Source organism: Macrobrachium nipponense, chromosome 1 (assembly GCF_015104395.2).
Source record: "Macrobrachium nipponense isolate FS-2020 chromosome 1, ASM1510439v2, whole genome shotgun sequence".
NCBI lineage: Eukaryota > Metazoa > Arthropoda > Malacostraca > Decapoda > Palaemonidae > Macrobrachium > Macrobrachium nipponense.
The window spans coordinates 173,038,427-173,066,100 of NC_087200.1; the positions used below are offsets into that span (position 1 = coordinate 173,038,427).

At 38.7% G+C, this 27,674-nt stretch overlaps 1 protein-coding gene and 1 long non-coding RNA gene across 2 annotated transcripts in view; one reads left to right on the forward strand and one right to left on the reverse strand.

Moving 5' to 3' along the window:
- LOC135219849 (uncharacterized) overlaps positions 1-13,914 on the reverse strand; it is a 59,700-nt gene extending 45,786 nt beyond the window's left edge. Inside the window, exons 1-2 of the long non-coding RNA XR_010315517.1 lie at positions 13,599-13,914; positions 11,803-11,892 (exon numbers count right to left, since the gene is read on the reverse strand). This is a non-coding gene — a long non-coding RNA (uncharacterized LOC135219849). The remainder of the gene's footprint in view (positions 1-11,802; positions 11,893-13,598) is intronic.
- The window catches only part of LOC135219847 (sodium- and chloride-dependent glycine transporter 1-like), a 56,113-nt gene that overhangs the window by 23,715 nt on the left and 4,724 nt on the right, over positions 1-27,674 (forward strand). The window contains exons 2-9 of the mRNA XM_064256959.1: positions 22,036-22,230; positions 23,218-23,352; positions 23,689-23,832; positions 24,213-24,420; positions 25,260-25,453; positions 25,691-25,874; positions 26,071-26,308; positions 26,445-26,673. Coding sequence (XP_064113029.1) covers positions 22,059-22,230; positions 23,218-23,352; positions 23,689-23,832; positions 24,213-24,420; positions 25,260-25,453; positions 25,691-25,874; positions 26,071-26,308; positions 26,445-26,673 — 1,504 coding nt within the window. The 5' untranslated portion in view covers positions 22,036-22,058. The remainder of the gene's footprint in view (positions 1-22,035; positions 22,231-23,217; positions 23,353-23,688; positions 23,833-24,212; positions 24,421-25,259; positions 25,454-25,690; positions 25,875-26,070; positions 26,309-26,444; positions 26,674-27,674) is intronic.

Genomic DNA, 27,674 nt, shown 5'->3' on the forward strand with positions numbered 1-27,674 from the left:
AAATTGGGTATGCGGTCTATGCCCTTCTACCCGATTAGATGTTATTCAAATTAGTGACTTTGGTTGACAGAATTATACCTATAATGTTGAAAGTTTGCACTCAAATTCAAGATTATTTCTTCAGTTTTATTGACTGATTCATTTATTACGTTATGTTCATTTATTATGTTTACTTTATTTGTTATGTTATATGATCTGACTGAACAAAAAACAACAATTATTTATTACTTTGTAAGTACAGTTCAATGAAAAGGATAGTCACAGATAATAGGGACTTCCAGAAATTTGGGGGGGACCCCCCGAACCCCCTCGATACGGGCCTGGAAGCTGCGCTCATGAAGATTGCAGCGTCAGGGAAACGGGAGAAATACAGGAACGAAAAGAGAGCAAATGGAGAAAGGAGAGAGGAGGAATCCCAGAAGTGCTAAACCGACTTGGTGAACATTGAATATTTAAGAGAAAACTAAATGAACAGTTGCAAAGTGTTAATACACTAATATGCTTTAGATTTTTAATGGCTAGGCTAATGATTGCAGGTATCATATCAAATACTGTAAATACACAGTTTAATTGATGCAGACGCACTAAAAATGACAATCTATTCACTTTTACCTTTTTAACGATAAAATTTACCTTTAACTGGCATTCGCCCTATCATGATGTCTAAACCTTAATTTTCAATAAAAAAGAAAAAATCAAAGGATGCGTAGTTCTTTTTAGTTCATTTTTCATGTCGGACATCCTTCTAACGGTGTTATTTGTTTGTTTGTATGCATGGTGTTTTTACGTTGCATGGAACCAGTGGTTATTCAGCAACGGGACCAACGGCTTTACGTGACTTCCCAACCACGTCGAGAGTGAACTTCTATCACCAGAAATACACATCTCTCACCCCTCAATGGAACGCCCGAGGATCTAACTCGCGGCCAACGAGGTGGCACGCCAACACCATGCCACTGAGGAACAGTGTTATTAAATTTCGGTAGGATTGCGCGTATTATAAACATCCTCTTATCGGATGCATGAAGGAAAACATACAAACTAAAATGCAGGAAGGACAAGGAATGATTGCCTACTCGTACACATTGCCTTTTCTCCAGGCCCCCTGAGACTTCAGACTGTAGCTTCAAATGAAACCATTTGCCTAAGAATAAAGTAGAGCCATAAATTTGGGCACAGTCTCACTGATTTCATGGCCAGTGAGATACCGACATTAGTCGCGACATAAATTGTGAACGACAGCAAGTCTGAATAATTCTGAGATATTTAAAACAGTCATTTAACAAATGACTTTAGTTTTAAATTCAAAAACATATTTTCATTATACTTAATTGTCTGTTTACTGACATCAGGGATCGGGGGGTCGTTCCCCAAATTTTTGGGAATCCATATTTTTGGTGACTATCCTTTTCATTGAACTGTACTTACAAAGTAATAAATAATTATTCTTTTTTGTTAAGTCAAAGTATATAACAAAGTAGTATGCGTGTTATCGTTAACTTGATAAATGAATCAAACAATAAAACATTTCAACATTATAGGTAAAATTCTGTCAACCAAACCCAGTACTTTGAATAGCGTAGACCGCAGACTCAATTTTTCTTCTTAATATGACTAAAATAATATTTTCAAGTATTTCATCTTGCATATACCTATCTATGCAATGCAATGACAGTTATAGAAGAAAAGGTCCAGTTTTGGGGAAAACGAACACCCCATAAAAAAAAAAAAAAAAAAAACTTTAATCACCACCAATGGCTTCGTGTCGCTGCATCTGGTTTGCAGCTCTTCACAAAGGCTGTCGAAGACACACCATAAATTTGAGGTTTAGACCCATGATTTTTTTTTTCTCGTCATTGTCGGGTCTCTTCTATGATAACTACATTTTTTTTATATTGCAATATGATTAATAAGAAGCTGCCAACCATTGTAAATTTGTTCCCTATATGTGTGTGTATTATATATGTATATATGTATGCATATATATGTGAATACACTCATAGTATATATATATATATATATATATATATATATATATATATATATATATATATATATATAGATATATATAATATATATATATATATATATATATAGTATATATATATATATATATACATACATATATATATATATATATATATATATATATATATATATTATATATATATATGATCGAAACCTCGCATGATTTGCTTATAATCAGAGGTAAGTTCGACTAAGCTTTTACCAGTAAACTAGCAAAATTGCTATAAAAAACTGACGAGTCACTAATTTTGTCAACTGGGTGAGGGGCCAGCTTACAGGTGACTGTTAGCACTCCTTTATGCTTTAGTATTACACATCATCTGTAGAATTGACTCATCCAGCGCTGGATAGGTTCGGCAGCGCGAGTGCAGGAAACTTTACAAGAGCGACAATTTAATTTTCCAAGCACAACATATTCACTTTGTATTGCAGCCGTCAGCCCCTGCAGTTGTATATATTACAGGGACTATGTAAAATCCCTCGGGAATATGTGAAATGACCAAATCTCTTGGGAACATTTGAACCCCGAGGGCAAGTACTGAACACGGTGAAACAGTGATTCATCTACGCTTGTTTCGCCGTGTTTAGTACTAGTCCCTGTGGAATCAAATGTGTTTTGCAGCGTTTGGTACTATCCCCTGTGGAATCAAATGTGTTTTGCAGTGTTTAGTACTAGCCCCTGTGGAGTAAAATGTGTTTTGCAGTGTTCAGTACTAGCCCCTGTGAAATCAAATGTGTTTTGCAGCGTTTAGTACTAGCCCCTGTGGAGTCAAATGTGTCTTTGCAGTGTTTAGTACTAGCCCCTGTGGAATCAAATGTGTCTTTGCAGTGTTCCAGTATTAGACCCCTGTGAAATCAAATGTGTTTCGCAGTGTTCAGTACTAGCCCTGTGGAATCAAATGTGTCTTTGCAGTGTTTAGTACTAGACCCTGTGGAGTCAAATGTGTCTTTGCAGTGTTTAGTACTAGCCCCTGTGGAGTCAAATGTGTTTTGCGGTGTTCAGTACTAGCTCCTGTGGAATCAAATGTATTCCGCAATGTTTAGTACTAACCACGGGAATGAATAACCCATTTTCAAAGTACTGTGTATGTGCGGTGACACATTCTAGAGCAGGGTGGTAAGGCAATGGATCAAAGTTTTTCAACAGTGCCAGTCATGGACAGGAAAAGGAAGTTTGTCAGCTTATCAGAGGTCTCACTGAATGGAATAATGTTGCAATGCATGTTGTTATGGCCACTCTGGATCATTTTGCATGTCGCTCAATATATTATTTCTTTGTCATTTCCCTTCTTTATTTAGTCATGCAAAAAAATCAGGCCCGTTTCCTTGTTGGATTTTTACGTTCGTGCGTTTTGTTATTGTAATCGAGCTTGATCTATCTCTCTCTCTCGCTTATTCAACCAATTCCACGTATTTCTTTAGCTGTAACTAAGCTGTTTGTTGTGGATTATTGCGAAAGGTCGAAGTTATGTTTCAGCTTCTCGGTTAACATGCTGAACTAGCCCTAACAAATTTTCTTCTGAATGTAGTGAATGAATTCCTCACCATCCAAGCAGTAATTGATCGAAAAGTTGAAAAACAGGAAGATCATTTATTTTCTAACAGATTTTTCTCATGTTTTGGACTTCAGCTTTCATAGCGAAATAATAATTTCACCTAAAGCGAGTCATATCCTTCATTTGATGTTATTTGTACTACATTAAATTACATCGGGCTTATTCCATTAGCAATAATTTTGAAATTATTCCGTTCACAATAGTGTCAACATAGTATATAAAGGAAATAATCGACAGCCTATTATACCGTGACAAAATTTTCAATATAAACATCAACAAGGAACATCTATGAAAAAAGCTGCTGTCGTTATGAATGGACAAATGTCCTGGTCTTAACAACTGGGAAACAAATCGACTAAACTCATCCCCGTACCCCGGCCCCCACCAAAAAAATTGTGACGAAACATCGGAAAGACTAACACCAACGAATCGTATTTCCGCTAAAACTAAAGTAAATCATTCCACTAAAAACCGGATCCACAATATTTACAGGAACCCCACTCATGAAATGCACAAAAATGCCTTGGGAAGCCTTCAAAGTAATTACCGAATGTCTGCAGGGGCTTGAAAGGAAGAATGGCATGACCTTGGAGGTTGTCTTAAAGGCATTTCCTGACGAAAGAATAATAATAAAAAAACTGTGTATTTTCCAAATGACTTCACCTCGTTGTAAATAGAACGACGCAAGACTGAGTTACAAAACCAGTGTGGTTAGGAATACAAAGAACCACTGTGAAATTCTATCGCAGTCTCTCCAACTCCAAGCATTGATGGTAAAGAAAACTGTACGGATCTAAAGCTGAAATTCGAGCGAAAGATGCAAGATGACTGCACAACAGAATCTAAATTAAAACACTATCGCTGATATCGGTCCCGAGGCAAGCAGCAAAAATGATGATAGCAACAATGTCCATAGCAAATAGCAGTGCAGCTACAATTCCTTTTATGTTGGCCCACGGAAGAATTAAGAATCCTATGGTATGACAGTTGCAAAGATTGAATTTTATGAAAGCTGCAGACAATAGATAAATCATTAGTTCTAGCAGCGGGCCATAGATGGCCCCTCTCCACAACCTATACTAACAACCCATTAGTTCTGGCAGAAACCGACATATGGTTCTGGCTGGGAGTTCGATTCTCTGGCATTCCATTGAGGGGTCAGAGATGCGTACGTATTTCTGGTGATAGACGTTCACTCTCGACGTGGTTGGGAAGTCACTTAAAGCCGTTGGTCCCGTTGCTGAATAACCGATGGTTCCATGCAACGTTAAACCACTATAGAAACAAACAAACAAACGAATGAGTTCGAATTCCTTTTTAGCCAGAATGGTGACACTGGCATTTAGGTACACTACTCCTTCCCTCTTTCTTGACATTACTTTGCCGAGAGTAATGACGGCGCAAGCGGCGGCCATGCGAGACATTCCGGCCTCTTTGGATCTTGGGAAACGCTTTGGAAAAGTAGGCTGATGCAACAAATTACTGTAATGGGCTTTAATAATACACTGTCGTGTCACACGGCCTAAGGAAAACATGTAACCAGCAAGGAGCCCCTGTAATAAAAAATAAAAAAATAAATAAATAAAGGCGGTATACTTGCGCAGTCTCGCCTTTTGTTGTCAATGGAATGTTGAGGTTACATGATAATTATCAGTTACAGGTATTGTCGGAGACGGAACTCGTGATATGGTAATGGTAATTAACTTCAATTTCTGTTAACTGTAGAATAATGTAATGCATTTGTTGACTCTTGCAATCTGCAATGGGAGTGATATGGTTTTGAATAATACTTATTTTTTCTAGACATTTATAAAGGTCACCAAATTGTGAACAATTTTCTTCTATCAAATTAACAAATTGCGCTTCTTGGGGAAAAAAACCCATCGAATTGATATATTACTCAAAACAAAAGTATCACCTTCAATTGTCTATGTGAAATTACACATGCAAACATATGTATGTATATGTATGTATATACGGCGACTGGAGAACGAGCCTTTTATATTATATATATATATATATATATATATATATATATATATATATATATATATATATATGTGTGTGTGTGTGTGTGTGTGTGTGTGTGTGTGTGCGTGCGTGCGTGTGTAAAATGGTAGGCTTATCCTTCAGTCTCTCTTACAGAAAAGCAAACCTGAAATGACACAAATAAACTTAAACGTATATAAATTTGACCGACATACTGGCTGACAGGGAATCGAAAAATTAAAATGACTAATCGACAGTGTTAACTTGCAAATTGGGTAAGCTTTTAAAAGTATAAATGTGGAGTACATTTCTATTAAATCATATATATATATATATATATGTGTGTGTGTGTGTATATAATAGCTTGTGACTTCATAATTACCGACTTCCTTTCGCCATCTCAACAAAGGAGGGCCAGCATATTACGAAATGCGTAAATATGGGTAGCATGAATGAGCCATTTCCATAGAAGGTCTAAGTAAAATGCCCTCCGAACAAATTCGTCTTTGGATGATTTTCTCATAGTCCGTCGGTGTAATTCTTTATTTTTTTCAATAACAAACATTCTCTCTCTCTCTCCTATTGAAGTTTGCGCGCACTGATTAGTTAGCAGGACGATATTTCCTAACAGATACAGCACAACAAATGAATAGAATTAATATAATGATATGCACAGCGTTTAGCACTTTAACATAGCTATGAAAAACAATAAAACATAATTTAAAACAATAAATGGTAAATGGCACCTTTTGCGCAAGACGAGACCATTTGGAAGGTAATGGCGTAAAAAAAATAAAATCCATAAATAAACCTGCATACGAATAGAAGGCGTCATTCTTAAGGCGAGTACGAATTTGCGTGACGTTTTATTTAAAATGCTGTAGCCTCAGAATGGCGTACCAGCTTGGATTCGCACGTAAAAAACCAAATAAACTAGTAAACACCTCGCATCACTGCGGACAAGTGACGGCTCATTACTGAGGAGTTGAAATCTCCGCCAGCCTCATCTACATGCCGGGCGTCACACACCTGGCCATGTTTGTTGCTAGCTTTGCTCACGTTCTCGTCATGGAAGCAGCTTTTGTCTTGTCGTTTATCTGGTAATAGGTCTGGCGATGGATAATAATATAGAAGATTTTGGCTCGTATCATCGTTCTATATTATTTATCACGTACTTCCAATGTTATGCCTTGGATGCTTGCGGTAATGACTCTTCACGTACGAAACTAGACGGTAATGTTAAAGCCATAAACGAAAATAAAGGAACGATTCGCAGTCATACCGCAACAGAAAGTGACGTCTGCTGCATCCAACGAAGAATGGAGGGTCTCTCTCTCTCTCTCTCTAGCCTAACGGTTCCTAAATTTATGGATTGACCAACCTGGTAAAATCGACGAGTCATATATTGAGGTCGTTCACATTTGGAATAAAAATAGCAAAAAATGTTCATGACCGATGGGGGTGAAAATGCAATTCGGGCTTGATTTTGCAACAGGAATTTCGCACCCCAGAGTTTAAACTGCGTTCGGGGCCCAACACTTTGCAAGTCGTTCATTAAGACTCGTGAGGTTCAGGTAATGTGCTTTAAATCTTGTCTCATTAGGCGTATAACGGTTTCAGCTTCATTCTGATTGATGACCTATTCCGAGCATTCATTCCTGAAAACGACGCATTATGCTCGCCATTAGATATCAGTGGAATACAGTAATGAAAAGTAGTACTCCTAAATTCTAGGAAAGCTTTGCAACTTCCGAAACTGACACTACATCATAAGAGGAAAAACAACCAGTTCTAAAATGGCATGCCAACCCTGCAATTACGAGGACCAGTGGCTGTGCTACTCGTATTAATGACAGTACCGGTACTTCTAACTGTGATAGTACTGGCAGCAGCCTCACAACTGAGGCTTCCTTCCTCGGAATCCAAAACCTCCCTCTACGTCTACGACGAACGATGCATCAAACCCCGTTTTCCTAGTTTACGCCAGAGTCCTCCCTCGGGCAAAACGGCCACCGACTCGAACACGTAGCGACTGATAATCTCGCGTACTGTGAAATTAAGTCTCTCTCTCTCTCTCTGTCAGTTTACCATTCAGAACTGAAGGTCATTCGCCGTCTCTCCTCCCTCTCGTTACAATACTTTGGTGGAGTTCAATCTAATAGTGTAGAAATATGGACAGAAGGTCGCCAACCCTCCCGGATTCGCCGGGATTCCCAGTATTCCTGTAGCATACTTTCCCGTCATCCCGAAGCGGAATTTTAGGAAAATATTGTTTCAAGTAAAATGGAATTTCCATTTGTTTTAATTGTCAGCTTTATTTACTTTCTTCCTGTATGGCATGTTGCTTTACCACACAGAGCGAATGAGATATTAAAGGAGATTTATAGCTCGAATAATTATTCACATAGATACTATATATATATATATATATATATATATATATATATATATATATATATATATATATAGTACCACCTTAATTAATTAATAGGTGATCACATGATTTTAAGTCGAAGTACACTAACTAGAAGCATACAAACAAGAGAAACAGCAGCAGCTTTAAGGAAGTTGGTATGCGTAAATAAAAACGCATTTTCTGATGCGTGTCTGTTTGCGCGATCTCCCGGATTTCTAGATCAGGTAGTTGGCAAGCCTAGCGACAGTTTGCGTTATTTCCCTCTATTGAGAGAGAGAGAGAGAGAGAGAGAGAGAGAATATCATCTTTTGTTCGCTCACCTACCATCTGCGCAATATACTTCTTCCGTTGTATCCTCAGTTGCCTTTCTTCACTAGTATCAATTTTCTGCTAGTCTCATAATCCCTCTTCTGATTATGCTATTTATGCTACAAACAAGGTTCTCAGTTGCGTGATTCTGAGGCGGTCAATGCTTTATTCTTACCGATGCATAGAAATAAATAGTGGCTCTATAAATACATAAAATGTGCGTTAGTATATACGAACGTACACCGCAAGTGTTAGTCCTAGTGTAAAGAACAGGAAACTGAGCATTAATAGATTCTAAAAAGAGATACAAGGAGGAAGGCCATTACCTGGATTCAGGCTCCACCCAGATCTTGAGGAGGTGTATACAGGGACAAAGAGAAACAGACAATGAAGATATCAGCGAAACTAGTCCATGAATATCCTGCAAAGGTCATGAACACTCAACGCGTTGCTTTTTGGAGTATCGTTTAAACATTGCCTTGAAAAGTCAAGTTATAAGAGGAATTTTCTCGCTCTCTCTCTACCTCCTACATGCAATGGCAATGCAACCTACGAGGCGCCTCTGCTTTTCCTTTCCATTCATTCCTCAACCGCTCCTTGTCGCCTCCCTCTTCGTCTCGATTCGATCGGGTGCAACCAAGACCACCAAGAGCTCTCGTTAGTCTTGGTGCAACGTAGTCGCCATTCGCAAATTGTGGGAACAATCTCTTAATCGAGGTGGTGATGGCAGGTCTCTTGAAAGGCCCAAGTTCCTCAACTACGACAGATGTCCTGCTGTTTTGTTGGTGTTTTTTGTGTCTTCCTCTCGTTTTAATTTTGAACCAACATATAGGTCCTCACATTGCACAGCGTTATTTGTTACGGTTAATGATTATTTACCACCACATCGATCAAGCCCTCCCAACAAATTTTGTTTCTTGGTATGTATAAAAAAAAAAAAAGTCCTGCAATCAAGAGCAACACTGAAGCCGTATTTGTAAATTAGCGGACACGAGAGAGAGAGAGAGAGAGAGAGAGAGAGAGAGAGAGAGAGAGAGAGTTTTTTAAAATTTCCTACAAAATCTGACGATTTTTTCCGCATGCAGTGGGAGAACTAATAACCCACGCTATATTATCATGAGCAGTTATTCTTTTCGGTCACAATATTTAAAAAAAAAGGCAAAATAATCACTCGTGCCAATCAATGGCTATCTTTATCAATTCACTCACTATTCATGAAATAGCACATGTTATCAATTCACACAAATTTTATGTACGTTTTATAAAGTAAATCGTTTGATCGACTCACTCGCATTCAGGGAACTTTCTTTATCAACTGATTCATGGTCTAACAGCTTGTTTTCATTAAGAGACTCATCTTTAGGCAGCTGAATTACCAAAAGACTTATCATCAAACAGCTTGCTTTGTTAATCTGTACATACAAATACCTTCCATTAGCACATAAGTAACCAAAATAAGAGATATTCAAATAGCAGCCTCTATCAATCGACTTAATGTCGTCGAGTATCCTATATCAGAGCTCTCATCATACACAATTACTTTCAATAACATTCTTGTCAGTTCACTCACGCCTGTACAGCAATAATGCGATACCTAATTAATATTCACTCGGTCACTATCTCAAACATTGTCAAATACTAGCTTCATTTATTATTCAGGCCATTCATAAATACGCATTACATCACTTTAGCTATGATGTCAAAACATGCTTTTGACAGATGACTCCAGTCAAATCACGTAATCGTTGCTACTAATATCAGATGATGCCTTATTATAAATAAACATTTTTTTGGCATTATGCCAAGCACTGGGGCAACTAAGGCCATTATCGCTGAAACGGAGATTGACAGTACAAGGTTTGAAAGGGGTAACGGGAGGAAGACCTCGCACTTGCACTATGAAACAATTGTTAGAAGGTGGACAGCAAGATGAAAGAGATAATATGTTTGTTTGTTTGTTTGTATGGTGCTTTTACGTTGCATGAAACCAGTGGTTATTCAGCAACGGGACCAACGGCTTTACGTGACTTCCGAACCACGTCGAGAGTGAACTTCTATCACCAGAAATACACATCTCTCACTCCTCAATGGTATGGTCGAGAATCGAACCCGCGACCACCGAGGTGGGACGCTAATACCATACCAACCACGCCGCTGAGGCGCTTAAAGAGATAATATGAACGAAGGTACAGCAAAAGGAATTATAGTAGCTGCAGCTAGGGGCCGAAGCGACGCAGCAACGTATCGAATGTAGGATTTTAAACAGTATCCCCCCCATGCAACTTTTTATAACTACGACCAACACTTTTACTTAATATTTTTTTTAAACTCAATACTCGGAACACAAAACTGCGGAGTGCATTAGAACTAACGGACTTTGTTGAAAAACATTGAAATTTATTAATCTCATTTCCACACACTATAAGCATTAAATTAACTAAAACGTATCTTTAATTGTGGTTATCTAACTCAGACGTTCCCGTCATAACATTTTCACATTTCAAAGGCAACGAAACTTGTGAACTGCTTCAAAACTTCGTAAAAAGTGCAACAGGCAACTTTTCTTATCAACCCAATCGTGAAGAGGGCCGAGAAGTTCTGCACGACTGTCTGCTACAAGTTACGAGAGGAAGTTCGTGTCACAGGAAGGGGTCAATGTCACGTGTGAAAGAAAGAACGGAAAGGACGTACAGGCTACCTTGCTTTTCTCTCTCTCTCTCTCTCTTATCTTGTCTTCATTTATCTGTAGTTAGTTAACTGCCCATGTACTTATCATTTTGAGTTTTGGTTTGTGGCGTATTCTGTGAGATTATCAAAATCAAGGTCTATAGAATCCATAAACCTTGATTAAATTGCATTTAACCTTGGGTGTAAGCTTGTTAAAAATAAGGTGGTTTCTCATTAGACGTTTTTGCCTGGTTTGGCGCTCAGCGAACAAATGGTCGAGTACAGACAAGCAACCACCACCGTCCACATCCGCAACACCAGAGAACACTCCCTAGTCCCACCGCGTAAAAACTTCTACCTTATCTGTCGTGTGGACATACTCTCAAAGTTCTACTTCACAGCAGAATGGCATATTTACTTTGTTTACTTAAGTAATGTCCATTTGCTGAAATAATGGAAAACCCGGTTGCTATCTCAACGGCATCAACAATACGAAAATGGGTTCGTACAATGCGAGTCAGGCGACACTCTTGCCATCCGGCAGATCGGTATATGGATATTGACCTAAAGTCCTTGAATGAGTTCAGGATGTAACTTTCCATAAAAAAGAATAGTGTACGGAACATTCAAACAATAAATAAATACAAAATAAGCTATGTCTGAATAAACATCCAAATATTTACTAAATAGTAAAATTATGAAAAAGGTTCATTCCTAAATTCTAATTTTTCTTCATAACTTGACAATGACCAAACAAACCATGGAAAAAAAAAACCATCAGTGGTCTATTCCTTACAATGTGTCCATGGGGCCAAATAAGTGAATGTCTATAGTTACCTTGAAGGTTTCGTGGTCGCTATCTCCTCCCCTCCTCATCCTCATCCCCCCTCCAGCCATTGGGAAGGGAGAATCCTGCAGGGTCAGTACCTGGAAAGGAGAAAACTTAAAAATTGCGAACCTGGATTATGTCATATAAATCTCTGAATCCTGTGTATCCTGTCTACATTGTAGTGGTTGTCAGTTGGTAACATGACGCAATCCGCAGAATACTTTCTATATTAACAAAAAACAAAGACATTTTACCTTAAAACGATGATTGTCATGGCCTCCTTTCGAAAGCGTAAGTTGAGGAGGAATTTAATAAATACCTTTTGATTGTACACAGATTGCGCCTATGTTTTCAAGAACGCAGCAAGGATTTAATCTCGGATAAAAGCGGATGAAGACGGACGGACATCGCCCATCTGTTTTAGTAGAGTAATAATTGGTGCTACTTTAGTAGGCGGTCTATACCAGCGTATTGCTACACTGTTTCGCCGTGTTTAGTACTAGCCCGTCGGTGGTCAAATATCCCTAAAGAAGCACCAACAAGGGATGTTGTTGCTTGCGATTAAGCTGGCCTTATGCCAGCCTCTGGGATCAGCTAGTACTAAACACGGCGAAACTGCAGAAACACGCAGGTAGACAGCCTACCAAAGTAGCACCGAGTTTGTTTGTTTGTATGATGTTTTAACGTAGCATGGAACCAGTGGTTATTCAGCAACGGTACCAACGGCTTTACGTGACTTCCGAACCACGTCGGGGGTGAACTTCTATCACCAGAAATACGCCACTGAGGCGCCAAATAGCACCTAGTGCTAATTGCTCATGCAATTGGAATGTTATTGCCCTCAACTGTTTAATGCAGTCGAAAGCTGGAAGCTCGCGTTCTTCCCCCACACGATCAGCGCTTGTAAAGTCCTTTTTCAAAATTTCGTCTTGGAGGTAATATTTAATTCAGCTGGGATTATGAAGTCTAAACCAACTACTGATTAAAACTTATCTTCCACTAGGATTTTACATAGCTGCGGCGCTAGATATCTGGCTGAGGCAACTCACTAATTTAGATGCTTTGGGAAAGTTATGACGGTCAATCCGTAAAAGTAGCATTAAAACACATCTTACCTCAGAATTATTCATCTATGACCCTTAAATTGCTAAGCATGATTCTGGTCACAAAATGCAGCACTACAACATTAAAACAGTGACCACTTCATCCACGTGAATCCCACTCAACCTCGTGAAGAGAAAGTTCCCATGATGAAAAGTAGTATTCGTTTTCTTCCTTGTTTACCTTTACCGCATTCCCCCTCATGCCATCCCAGAGGCAGGTGGACCACAGCTGCAGGACATGACTTCCCACAATATGAATGTCAAGGATTTCCTGTTAAGGAAGAAACCGGACAGGGAGTTACCCAGGATTTACTAGGAAAAAGCCCAGAAGAAGCGCTTGTTTGGCAAGTGTTGGTACGATCTAGTCGAGGAGTTTCCAGCACTTTAGTTTATTTCTCGTTTTGAATGCTCGGTTAGATTAGGCTTACTGGTCATAGCCTTTCTTTTCTCATACAGGCCAAGTACACTGACAAATAATTTTTCTTTATAAACATTTTTTTGCAACATTTCATGATCAATATACACTTGATTTCCATGAAATATAGCCCGAATTTGTAACCAGCGAGCGAGTTCTTTATTGCTCTCCAGCCGAAAGTTTCATGAGCTGCTGTTGCATTAGGCTACCCTCTCCCCCACCCCCAAGTGCGCCATTAGCCTAACCCAGTTTATAATTGCTACCTAATATATGCTAGAAATCTTACATCAGATGAAAGAGTGGCGTGCCTCACTGGGAAAAAAGCGACAAGCGACGTTAATTCACATTAATCTGAAGCTCTGAATCCAACTTGTAAGAAGACTCTTCTTGGAAAGGCCAGGCAAGTCCACCGTCCACTGTCTGCCGTCGTTTGTTTGCATATGTTCGAATGCGTTGACCAGTACGTTTTTAATGTTACTTGATTTTCGATATCACAGTAACTCCAGTTTATATGTGGCAACTCTAAATGACACATATATTACTAAGATTATTTTTGCATTAGCTTTTGTGAATAATCCCTTGCCTTATGTATATATACGCGCTATGGTAGGAATTCAAAGTCTTTGAGTATATTCGAATAAGATGGAACTAGCCAATCAGCGATCTACATCATTAGTAGTGCTGCACACTAAAGCCAATGTTTCGATGTTCGATTAGGTAACACCGATTATATCAATACGTCGTCCTTGATAAAATATATGACACACCTATGAACATTGCTCCATTTAGCAGGCTCAAGTTACTTGAGGTAGAGACAAATGACGATTAATTCAAGTAAAGAAAGAGCGTCTGTTGACATGCTTAACAATACACTGAAATTATTATTGATGGTACTTCAATATCCGCTCCTCAGCAAATCATAATCAAGAGATGAAAAATTCTGATAGCTCGAATACTTTTATATGTATCTTATTTACTTCTGAATGACAAAACTGCACACCGATGTTGGTTACGTAAAAATCCGTTTGAAAATTCCCGACGCCCGACAACGTTTCATTGCTAGAGAGCTTATAACCAATGCAAAGTTGTCCTTATTTCTATGTTTCGCAACTCACCTTCTTTTGCTTTTACCGTTCCCTTTATAAATGTGTCTGACGTTACTGTTACTAATATAGTTACCGGTATCACAACTACTAGTTAGTACTACTAATACTATTTCTTCCATTATTATCATTAAAAATAAAATTATTGGTATTTGTATGACAAGTGAATAATCGGAGTGAGAATTAGCAACTGCTGAAATTTCGAAGAGATACATACCGACCTGTATTCTGTGGATATCCATGAAGAACGTCACCGTGCCATTAAGTTCACTCAGATTTGTGCAAAGGAAAGGTGTCTGCTATTCACTAAGTTAGCTAGTAGCCGTGGCTTACTATTTTCTGATTACTACGCTTAATTTTTCTTCCCTGGTATCCCTCCCTATCTTATGAAGGCGGTGACAATGACCATTTTCGCGAAGCTAGATTACGGAAATCGGAGTAAGTCCTTTTCATTCAACCGGGTAATCCCGCTGTGTTCAACTTCCTGAGCTATAATAGGCAAAAACAGAAGAACTCGGTAAACAGACAAATGTTTCGGCAAAGTTTACAGAAACCGATCCCCAGCTCCCTTTCCCGCCAGACATAATGAAGACCGTGTAAATAGGATTTTTGTGTTATTTGTATATACCGGCGTATGCAGTAGATATTTCTACATGCATGCATATACAAGCAATCTGAAAGCAACTGATGCCTATCATCAGCACAGTATTTTTATCTCTCCAAGGATATTGAGTACTGAATAAAAAAGAAAAAAGCCTGCCATTACACAAATCCGGAAGGGAAATTACAGCTGATTACAGGTGATTAGTACAGGTACATGCTGATTTGCAAAGGTCTGTCAAATCACAATGCCTATCTGCATGCAGACGGCGATATGAAATTGATCGTGAAGTTGTAAAGTAGCAGGAGGAAGAGACGAGAGGGGCCGACATAGGGTGGGGATTGGGGGAGGGTTTAATGCCTCCTCCTTCTTTATAGCATTAGGACTTGGGGTGCGGTTACAGGAAGCCTGTCCATGAATGTGGGATGCAGTGTGTGACGTTGGACAATTATCATTCTGTAGGAACTTACCATTCTGGGAGCACGGCTCAAGGGCAAAATTTGCAGTTTTATTCTCTGTAGTATCTGATACGATTTTTTATTGCTCTCGCGTTATAGAGTCACAGGCACGATATATAATGTGCTTCTTTCTTAGCTAACCAGTTGAACACTAAGATGTTTGCAGTCTGTGCAACTGTTCTGCAATTCTTGCTTCTCTGCTGCATTCAATTGTTCTTTGAAAGTATTCCTGGGCGTAGCAACAGTTTCTGAAGACATTTCCGAGAATGTGTACCGGTAATTATATAATAATACCTGTAATTACCGTTTAAATAGTTCCAGCAATTATCTTCTGCGACTACTTAAGAGTGTATGGACACAAGGATCACCATAACGTTTATCATTTTCACTTTGAACCTGAGAAAGGTACATAAAATTAAACCACAAAAATGTGAGAGGCGCACTAAAAAGAGTTGAAAATTTTAGTGTTGTCGTTCTAAAATAATCATTTTAACAAAACACATGTTTGGAAACTGTATTTAGTTCAAAATACGACAGACAACTATAATGAAATTCCCAAACAATGATCTTGCAAAATATCACAACAAGAGATGTTCAATTTTACCATTCAATGAATAACGGAGATTTGCTTACAATAAATAAGGTGGTTCAAAACTAAGACGGACCTAAAATCCCCTGACCTTAAACTCAGCTTGAGAGTAGCTACCTACATGCGTAGCCATAGTGGCCAATTATTCAAGTTCGTTCTTATTCATGAGCATTAACTCATTCATTCAATCGCTGATGTCTCCTTTTGATGCATTTCTACCACTGGATTTCAGGGCTGCGTAAATGAGGTTTTTCTTAAGCGCCATTTCATTTGCATGACGATCACGCTTCACGCTCGGCAGGCTACAGTGCACCACAGACTATGAGTCTATGATTTGCTTGATGTACACGCAAAGGTATCTCGGTAACTTGAGAAGTTGATTCCGTGCGCTTTTTACGGAGTAATGACTGCAGCCTCCCCGCTAACCTACTGTTTTGGTTTTAGCGCCTAAATGAAAGCCAACGTACACGGCGATATTTTGTTGGAAAGGTTGAAAGATCTGTGACTGAAGCCCCTTGATTCTGAGCGCTAATCACCACCGACTGTCGCTCTTGTCAGCCACAAGCTTGTACTTTTAGTGGAATAAAGTGGAAAGTAAATAAAACCAAAACCTTGAACCTTTCTCATATAAACTTACGATTTATAAATAATTATCGGGTTTGGGGAAACCAAGCATTGTAGGCATATAGTACTTGCATGACCTAGTTACCGACTATATTAGTGATGCAGCCTTCACTCAAATTACTTGGTGAGAGTGAGCGAGTTCAATATTCTAAAGATAACTCACGCCTCTCATCAGTCAGATCTCGAAGGTAATATTATTGGCTGTAGAGATTACAGAGAACTCTTAACATCACCATCAGTTTCACACAGTCACTGGTAAATAAATTGTTTCCATTGTACTAACATTGCAAAATTCTAAGTACTTTAAATGCAAAAAGAATGACACTTAGGGCATATTTAAGGCAGGGTTTCGTCCAAAACAAAGTCACTTTACGTGAAACCATTATATAAAATGGATGCGTTTCCTTTGCTGATGTTATCTGTTCGGTTCTCTGCGCAAAGTTTTATCGCACCGAACCCTAGATCCCTCCGAAACACAACGAACTGTGACTCCGCGGCTTTTGATTGACGAGGACCAAATCACGGTTGAGCAAGGACACTGAACGGAAGATATTTAAGAAATCAAAACCCAGAATCTTTAAAAGACGGGAAGATTTGTCATGGCAGTGATGCGTTACCGATAGTCTTCCCTCTGGAATGAGCCGCCCAGAGGTTTATTTCGGAGTAAGGCTCCACTTTTCCCCTTCAATTTCCCTTCTTTTTTCGGAGTAAGGCTCCACTTTTCCCCTTTGATTCCCCTTCTTTTTTCCTGGTTCCCCCAGGGCTTTTCCTCTTTGAGAACCATTCGGTTTCCCATCAAGCGGCCTTCGGAGTGATTGATTGGAGACAACAGAGAATAAATGCGCACGTGTGAATGTCTGTGTTAAGGGGAAACGGGGAGAGGGAAAGAGGTAAAACACATGATATCGATTGTCTTATAAGGGTATACAACATTTTCAGTGAACATTTAAGTATCTCCAGACCACAGCACAAACAAACGAAATGCACAGCAATGTACATTGGAGCAAATGTGAAAAATATTCATCTTTATTATGGTGTACTCATATATTATATATAGGTATGTGTGTACATTATATAAATGGCGGTTCAACAAACTGAAGACCAGAATCCCAACTGAGCCGAAATCTAAAGGCGACAATTCGGAGTTGGCATAAATATGTATATCAAAAGTACACTCACGAACAAATTTTCATTGTTAACAAAACGTTGGATGTGCGTCTTCTGTGAGGGAAAGTTCCCACTGTGATCAACTTCGTTAATTAAGCACCTTTCAACTGTTCAGTGACGGGCAGTTCTAACGTTCGAAATCAACAGCTTGTTTTGCTCCATTATGAAAAGATGGGAAATGTTGACGACCAAAGTCCACCTGTCGAAAAGATGAAAGTCTTGGTCATGGCAAAGGAAGACGCAGTACCTCAGTTGATCTGATCTCTTGATCTCCTCCCTCAAAACTAGTCTCATAGCGCATATAACTCTATGGAAAGTCGACGGGACTTTTCTATTAAGAGAATCTGAAGATAAGAGAGACCTGAATGGTTAGTAAAGCGTCGGTGGTTTCTCTGTGGCTTCTGAAATCTAAGTGACCTTGCAGCCCTTCCTTTCGTTCATAATTATCGCGGCTTTGTGGGCTGATAATGATCAGCATTGACCGAAATTCCTATAAATATCATGACTTGATTAACTTTCGTTAATTTCGATTCGATACCAGAGAAAAGTCAAAGGTAGCAGACGTAGATAGCTGAAGAGGAGAGAGAGAAAAAAAGTATATCTTGGTTTAACCAGACCACTGAGCTGGTTAGCAGCTCTCCTAGGGCTGGCTCGAAGGATTAGATATTTTTACGTGGCTAGGAACCAATTAGTTACTTAGCAACGGGACCTACAGCTTACTGTGAGATACGAACCGCATTATATCGAGAAATGAATTTCTAACCACCAGAAACAAATTCCTGATTCCATGTTAGCGAATCGGTAGGCAACCACGCAACCCACTCCTCCAACGAGGAACTAGGAAGCGAGAGAGATCGAAAGGAGCTGGCATGACACAAGAAAAATTCAGAAGAAATAAAAAAAAATAGCAATTTTTAATTTAAAAAATAAAACCTTTGGACGAGTCATGTTATGAAGAATGACTCGGAAAGGAATTGAAGCTGAAAATCTTGAGGCGTCACAGAACAAATGACGGTGGTGGGATAAGTAGGAGGAGGCATAATGGCGAGGGGCCACGCTGGGAGCGAATGACATGGAAGTGGCGATTGTGATGACTCTTAGGATGGAGGTGGTGATGATTAGGGAAAGTGTATTAGATGTAATAAGTAAAAACACATAATGACAGAGTTATGTATTAATCTATTATTATTAAAGGCAAAAACACGAAACGGAATGAGTGAAATACATATTTGGACAGAGAGATTTGCTGTTATAATTTCACTTACCTATAAAAGTGCTGCACAGAATATTGCTGATAACATCAATGGAAAGTTGACCAACGGCAAGTCTGACGAAAGCTATTTGAATCAGGACCAAGTTACAAGGATTAGGATGTCTCAAAGACTTGTTAGTCCATCCGAAGAGACATCGTGTGCTCATTTATCTGTAGGAGCAGGTTTTACTGTTCATTCACAGTGTCCTAATGATTTTGTCTAGCTTTCTTTTAAACTCTTCCACACTGTTGCTGTTTACAACTTCTGGTGGCAGTTTGTGTCACATATCTTGTATGTGAAGAAGTTCCCACAGTGGGATGTGTTGTATCTCTTCAGTTCTAGTTTCCATCCATTTGATAAAGAGGTGTGGCACAATTATTTCTAAAATGTGTCTTTGCAACATTTAAAAGAACGATTAGTTTCACTCTACTGAAAAAGTAGAGGAAACTGATCAATAGGCCAGACTGTAAGTGGTTATCCCTCTGTATAAAATATAAAGCGATGCAAATACATATTTTTCAAGGTATAGCAACGACATTCTGTGGGCCATTAAATCCATGTTTAGACCGACCATCATCCAGTCCGAGCTCAACCTCGGTCGCTGTTGAGACTTTGAACAAGTACTTGTTGAGGCAAAAGTTTTTCCTTGAACTTACATCATCTGCAGCTTCACCATATAAAAAGTGTTTATTCTGTATTCAATATGTTACAGACATTTGGAACGGACACGCAGCAAAGTATGCAAGGTTGTGCATAAAGTACTGTATCAAAAAGAAAACTTAATGACATCCCGAGAAAGTTGACGCATAACTCGAGGTGTGGGTTATAAGTACAAACACTTCTAAAATAGAAAAAAAAGCTCGAAATTACTCAACAACAACAACAATGATCAATAATTCTATTAATATGAATCTACTCGACTATTAAAGGTTTTGGAAAATGAGCCAAAATATAAAAGATCCAGAACAAAATGACGAGTTTCTAGAATTCAAAGAATTTAGAATGGCGTCAGCCTCTGAGAAGTTTGAGGGCTGAATTAGAACGTTTCGAAGCAGAACAAGACTTAGTTTCCAACTGGTTTTGAATTTAAAAATGTCCTGTATGACAAGAAAAATATTAAATGCCGGATTAAAAAAAAATATATATATAAATAAACAAGCGTTATGAACTATAACATACGCACAAGCTGAATGCGTCCTTCAAGGGGCCTACCACAACAGAAGTGGACGGACCCCCATGCCTACCAACCACCTCACCTACTCTCGGTTACAAACTTGCTGAGTAATGTTGCGTATCACATTCCCCTCACCCCTACCCCATACACCTTGATGATTTCTTTGGTTGAGAACAAATGAGTAGATGAGCTTAGAATCTGCCAATATGTGGAGAGCTCAGTGGCCGTGAATTCGATTCTCGGGCATTTCATTAAGGTGTGTGTGATATGTGTATTTCTGGTGATAGAAGTTCACTCTCGACGTGGTTCGGAAGTCACGTATATAAGCCGTTGGTCCCGTTGCTGAATAATCACCGGTCCCATGCAACGTAAAAACACCATACAAAAAAACAAACAATATTTGGTGAGAGAGAGAGAGAGAGAGAGACTGCATGTGAAAGCAATATAGGGCTAGTATTGTGGGGAGAGAGAGAGAGAGAAAGAGAGAGAGAGCGCTGCAGTGACTCCAGGGTCACGACAGCCCCTTCGGTTGCATCCGGGAAGCCGAAGAAGAAAACTCTGGTGTGGAAGAAGGGCGCTCACCCTAGGGCGATTGGGTACTGATCACGGCAGAGGTTTGGGTCTCGAACGATCCTTTGTTGTCATCTTTTCAGGTCACATACTTACGTCCTGTTTTATCGGAGTAATACTGTCTTTTCAGTATGATTTATGTACATTAGTTGGGTGTATTTTTATTTTATTTGAATGATATTGAGTCGTGTGTGGTAGTGGTAATTTAATTAATGTTATTTTTTCATCATTTTGTCATGTTTAGAAAAGTTTTTCCAGTAATGCGTATCATAAATTTTAGGACACCTTTCTACCATCTTTCCCTGTTATTCATCTGTTTATATGTGCTGTCGTGAACAGAAATAAACAAAAGCCATTCTACAATGCCATCTCTTCATCTATCGTCATGGAAATTAAAGATCTCGACATTGAGAGTTTTTTCGGTAACTTTCTGTTGTAACGTTCTGAAATAATAATAATAATAATAATAATAATAATAATAATAATAATAATAATAATAATAATAATAATAATAATAATAATAATAATATGCTTAGGAAGCAGACCCTCTCTCAAGCATACTTTATTAAAAGTAAAAGCTACTTCAGCAATGCTATAGCAGTTTTTTTTTCAGTACTACTTAAACAGGCTAAAAATAGCACCTGCATTTGATAATGACTTCTTCCATAGGCGCTCTACTAGCCTGTTTAAGTAGTACTAACAAAGCCACTATTCGAAAAATTGAGAAGAATCTCTACAAGCGTAACGCTGCTGGAGTAGCCATTACTTTTGATAATCATGATAATGATAATAAGATAATACATAATAATAAAACAAAGGTTAAAAGAAGCTGAGATTGACCCTTCTGACCTGGAGATTAGGTTTTCTGCCCAGCAGACTGTTGGTGACCACTTACACAAGGGTTAATCCCATTGACCATCAGCTCAAGATATCCGAGCGACAAGAGGGGATTAAAAACTCTTAAGGAAACCAGAGCAGCCATTACATAAATGACAGCTCAACAAGTAGAAGTTCCAGTAGACTGCTGGGGCTTAACCCAGTCTGACAACCTATGCATCTCTTGAGAAAGTACTCGAGTGTTGAGTAAAATACTATGCAAATATTTGTAAGTAAACAAGTTATAAATCAGTAATCTCGTGGGTTTCTTTTTCCAATAATAATAAACGGCCGTCTTTCTGTTGCAGGTACAAACTCACCCTCAGGGACGATGGGCAAGGAGGAAAAGAAGGACGCTGGATCGCAGGAGAACCTCGACAATGAGGAGGAGGAGAGAGGCACCTGGGGGAACCAGTGCGAGTTCTTCCTGTCCTGTCTGGGATACGCCGTAGGATTCGGCAACGTCTGGAGATTCCCTTACCTCTGCTACAAGAATGGAGGAGGTAATGACCCTTGATCTATACTACTCATTCGGGAACAATGGAAAGGACGGAGGAGAAAGATGGCGGGAGGGAACGAAGGAGATAGGGAAAGAAGAGGGAGAAAGATAGTTAGGGAGCAAAGGAGAGAGGGAAAGGATGGACAAAGATGGCGGGAGGGAACGAACGAAGGAGAGAGGGAAAGAGGGATATATATGGCGGGAGGGAACGAAGGAGAGAGGGAAAGAGGGAGGGAGAAAGATGGCGGGAGGGAAAGAAGGAGGGAGGAAGATGGCGGGAGGGAACAAAGGAGAGAGGGAAAGAGGGAGAGACAGAAAAGGAAAATATGTGATGAGGAAGAAGAAGAATCACGGGTAATACAGAAATGGGGGTGGGTGGGAGGGGGTAATGAACGAAGATGAAGAAATGAGGGAGATGAGTAAAGAAGGAAAACCAGGTTTGCTGAGAGAACAAAATTCTTTTCTATCTTCCTCATTACTCCGAATACACGTACTATATGACACAGTTGTGTTAAACTGAATACATGGTTTGACACTATAACTGATATACACAGGACCGCAGTAATTATCAGTATTGCAACGGACTTGTGGAGCAAGAAAAGTTATAGCAAATATTCAGTGAAGTAACTGATGGAAATTCTCCATCAGCAGTCATTAATTAACTTCCCATTACGTTCACAAGTCTAGGCTCATGCTGATGGATAGAGGTCATGAATGGCGATGCTGGTGCAGTGAAACTAGGTTTTGGTCCATTAGTTTGGGATTTTATGGTGACTGACAATGTTTGTCCACTAAGATACATCACCCACTCAACAACCGGTCAGCCCCGCCCCCTATCCAAGAAAGGTTAAACGTTGGTGAAATGAGGTCGACATTCAAAATTATTATTATTATTTTTTTTAAAACCTTTATGAATTTTGAGCTTCCCCAGCATCCGGCGACGCCGATAAGTATACTTCTGTTCTCTAGCTAAGTTTTTTGCTGTTTACAGCCGCGTTCCTCATCCCCTACGCCGTCATGCTGTTCTGCGCAGGTCTACCACTCTTCTTCATGGAGCTTGCTCTCGGACAATATGCCAGTTTGGGACCAAACATCATATTCCCCAAAATTGCTCCATTCTTTTCTGGTGAGTTGCCGGTCTCCTTTTGTCACGAGAAACTGGCATGTGACATCATCACTTTTTTTTTTTCATCTTACCCAAGAAATTGTTATAAGATTCCTGTCAATTCATCAGTCAGAATGACAAGGTGCTCTCACTCACTTTTGTTCCTGTTGCAGCATCTAAAAAAGTAAACTTTTAAGTCGTACCTAAATTCTTAAGTCTTTAGTTTTATTTTATCTATTATTTATTTTGTGCTTCTGTACTTGACAGATGGAAAATTATCCTTCTACCTTAACTAAAACTATACCCAAGTAAAATTAAATTCATACTTTCTGTTTACGTGTCCATAATTGTTTCCAGGTCTTGGATGGGGCATGATTATCGTGTCCCTGTTGGTTGCTATATATTACAACATAATCCTGGCTTGGACCATCTTCTACACCTTTGCTTCCTTCACCAGTGAACTGCCATGGGGTCATTGTAACAATGATTTCAATTCCATTGGTAAGTGTTATAGAACATTTTTGTATAAAGTAATCTACAGATATTTGCAGAGCTGTACTTGGTGTACCGTTATATTTACGAATGCTAACTTTCTATTTAGAGAGACTTGAGCCAATGCCATGTGGACATGACTCAATTGTTCTTTTCAGTCACAAAAATATATTCATGTTACAAGAAGAAAGATGTCCTTGAAGGGGTTTTGTTTGTAAGGAATATATTTCACTTTTGTATAGCTGTCACTGTACTCATAACAAAAGAAGTCTTGGTTACTGAAGACTAGATATTTAGTTTCCTTTTGCGCCGTTTGTAAGTTTTTCTTATTAGCTATATATAGCTACAAAGTAAGATGACATTGTTATATTATTCAAAATTTCTCCCAGGTTGTTTCACAGAGGATGCATCCGCAAACTGCCGGAACCAGTCCATGTTTTACTACAACAAAACTTGCATTTCTGTCGATGACCTCTGCAGTTTTGGGAGTCTAATACCTTATGATGAAGATTCCTGCGCTGACCCTGGTAATTCAAGCTATATTGTTAATGCCGAGTCAGTTGTCAACAGAATATCTGCCAGTGAAGATTATTTCAAGTAAGTTCTAATTTTGTGCCTCAATATTCCTGACCAAAACGTGAAAATTACGAGATTAGGTCTCCGTTAGCCAAATTTCCTTCTTCGGATTCACTCATTCCCTCTGTACTAAGTTTATTTCAAGCAAATTATCCGGTCATTTTATATTGTTGCTTTGAGGGCACATCTGTTTTCCTCTCCGTCTCTAGAGGCATTCCTCAGGGTGCAGCTCTTCAACCTTTTTGCTTCCACTTCATTGGCGACTTTCATAAGTCTAATTATTCCTCGCTTGCTTTTCTCTTTATTGATTCTTGTAAGCTTCCATCTCTTAAAAAGGAGGTCCACCTTGTCCTCCGTGGCTAAGTCCCATATTTCCTCCGATTATTATTTTTTAATTTTCTTTTTTTACTTGTATCCTGCCTACATCGGTTACAGAGTAAAAAATGATTTTGACTACCTGTCTTATGGGCCTGTGTTAAAAAAAAATCGTGAGTTTGTTTTTAAATAAATCTAGTATAAAGTTAGTCATAATCTTAGTTTATAACAATTACCTTTATCCACTCATTTATAAAAATACTTTTTATATATCCCAGAGACTGTATGAAAACTTTACAATGTTTCAAGTCAGAAACCTTTGAAAAATTATGTAAATAATATATCATTAATATCCAACCTTTGCTTGATGCAATATTTCCTTTTATCATAACTGTAGTGTCCTTGTGACTAAAATAATTTGATAGTATGGAGCACCACTCAAGAATAATGTTATCACTTGGTGTTTATTTTATATGCTCGGGTTGTCACTAGCTTGTGCCATCTATGGCTGCTACATTAAAATCCTTTTCAACTTAAAACAACAGGAATAGAATGTTGGGGGTCACTGGAACCAGCTGGGAGAACTTGGGATCCATGCGCTGGGAGCTCGTAGGCTGTCTGGCTCTGGCATGGATCGTTGTGGGACTCTGCATGATCAAGGGCGTCAAGAGCTCTGGGAAAGTCGTCTACTTCACTGCTCTGTTCCCTTACGTCGTGCTCCTCATTCTATTCGTCAGAGGTTGGTGTTGCTTTCTCACAGTTTGGTCTATGTTATTGTGCGCAATTTTCAATTAAAAGTAAATAGTCATTGAAAGATCCAGAGCAATTATACGTAAATACGTGGATTTTTTGCTTTGTCTGAATACTCACTTTCATGAATTTTAAGGTACAGAAGCGTGATTTTTCATAAAGGGGAAGTGTGGGTCAAATAAACATCCTTATCCCTGATATATAAATTTCTTCACGCGTTTTCCAGGAGTGACCCTTAATGGAGCTTACAAGGGCATTGAATTCTACTTCTTGAAGCCAAACATAACTCGTCTGACAGAGACAGAAGTCTGGAATGACGCTGCTACTCAAATTTTCTACTCACTAGGGTCTTCATTTGGAGGCCTGATTACTCTAGCATCTTATAATAAATTCAAAAACAATTGTATGAGGTAACTGTAGCATTTTTACATACGAACTGTTGATACCGTTGCATTAACCAACATTCAATAAGGAACATATTTTTAGAATAATGACGCATATCACATGCTTTATATTAATGATGGTCACTCAAACTATGAAACAAATTCCTCCAAGAATATTTTCCTTTACAGAACACTCGTGATAAATTCCCAATTCTTTTTACAGAGACGCTATCATCATTTCAATTGCAAACTGCAGCACTTCAGTTTTTGCTGGCTTCGTCATCTTTAGTATTTTGGGATTCTTGGCCACAGAACTCGGAGTCGAAGTTAAGGATGTAGTTGATTCCGGTTCTGGTCTGGCCTTTGTTGTGTATCCAGCTGCCGTGACACGCATGCCGGTGCCACCTCTCTGGTCCATCCTCTTCTTTGCTATGTTGATCACCCTGGGTCTCGATTCTCAGGTATGAAACTGTGCGGGACGACGAATCCCAGCTTGAATCTTCCACCTTTTATAGTAAATTCTGGATTATGCTGATGTCCATAGATTCGTCGTAATATTACATATTTTCTGATCATTTACCAATATTTTTTTTCTAGTTCACGATGGTGGAGACCCTGTCAACGGCCTTATTTGATCAGTTTGAAAGTCTTCGCTCCAAAAAACCGTTAGTGGTGACAGTTTTGTGCTTAGCGCTGTTCATCTGCGGTTTGACAATGTGCCTCCAAGGTGGAATATACATGTTTGAATTATTCAATTGGTATTCGGCTGGGCTGTCTGTTCTGATTTTGGCCATCACCGAAATTGTCGTAATACAATATATTTTTGGTAAGTTAATCAGTGATGACCATTTCTGTTAAAGGTGATTAAAAGTATTAAGAACTATATGTTTACCTGTTTTCATCGCTCTAAGATGTATTTGATTCTTATTAGAGTAGAAAAGAAAAGAAAATAATAATTATTTTAGCACATTTTGCAATGCAACAAAGGCGTAGTCCAACTTAGATATGCTTTGCCACAACACAGAATTTCTTAGATGATAGGTTAAAGGAAATGGCATAATAATTCATTAGGGATAATGAAAATAATAAACACTCGACTTAGACCTACACAAGTATGAGAGAGTTGTCTAATCAGGTATTTAAAAATATACAAATGTGCGATCATTTATATACTAGTAATCTATGAAAAAAGAATTATTACTTCATTTATATCCTAAAGCACAAAACCGATGATGTTTACATTGCGTTGAAAGATCTCAATTTATGCCTTCAACATACTTGAAAAAAAAATTAAAACGCACTCAATGATGTCCAATAATATTTGCGTTAGTGATGGACAGCCCTAGTGTTACTCATTTGCAGCTAAATTCTTGCGAGTGAGTAATTATTCTTTATTAATATTTCAGACTTCCTGCATCTTAAATCAATAGCTCTATTCACGTACCCAGATATTTCATGCAACGTAAGAAATGTTATAATTATAATCAAGCCGAAAGGTCATACATAAAAGTTGTACAATATTTCAAGACCTGAGTATGTGCCAAAGTATCTCTGCAGACACCACAAAAGATACCTGGACATTTGTAGCAGTCTAAAATTCAAATGTAAACTAAAGCATGCAATGAAAGGTTTAATAACAAAAGCACCACGTCCCCCTTGGTAAATCTTCAAAGATCTTTCTTGCTCGTACGATATCTACAATTCTATAAGCCTTAATATACAATGAATGTTGCGTAAAATGTTTCACTGGTTGTTAAGGCCGTGACACAGTGTACGCATGCATAAATGGCTTTTCAGAGCTACAATACATTTCAAACCCCGGCTTCA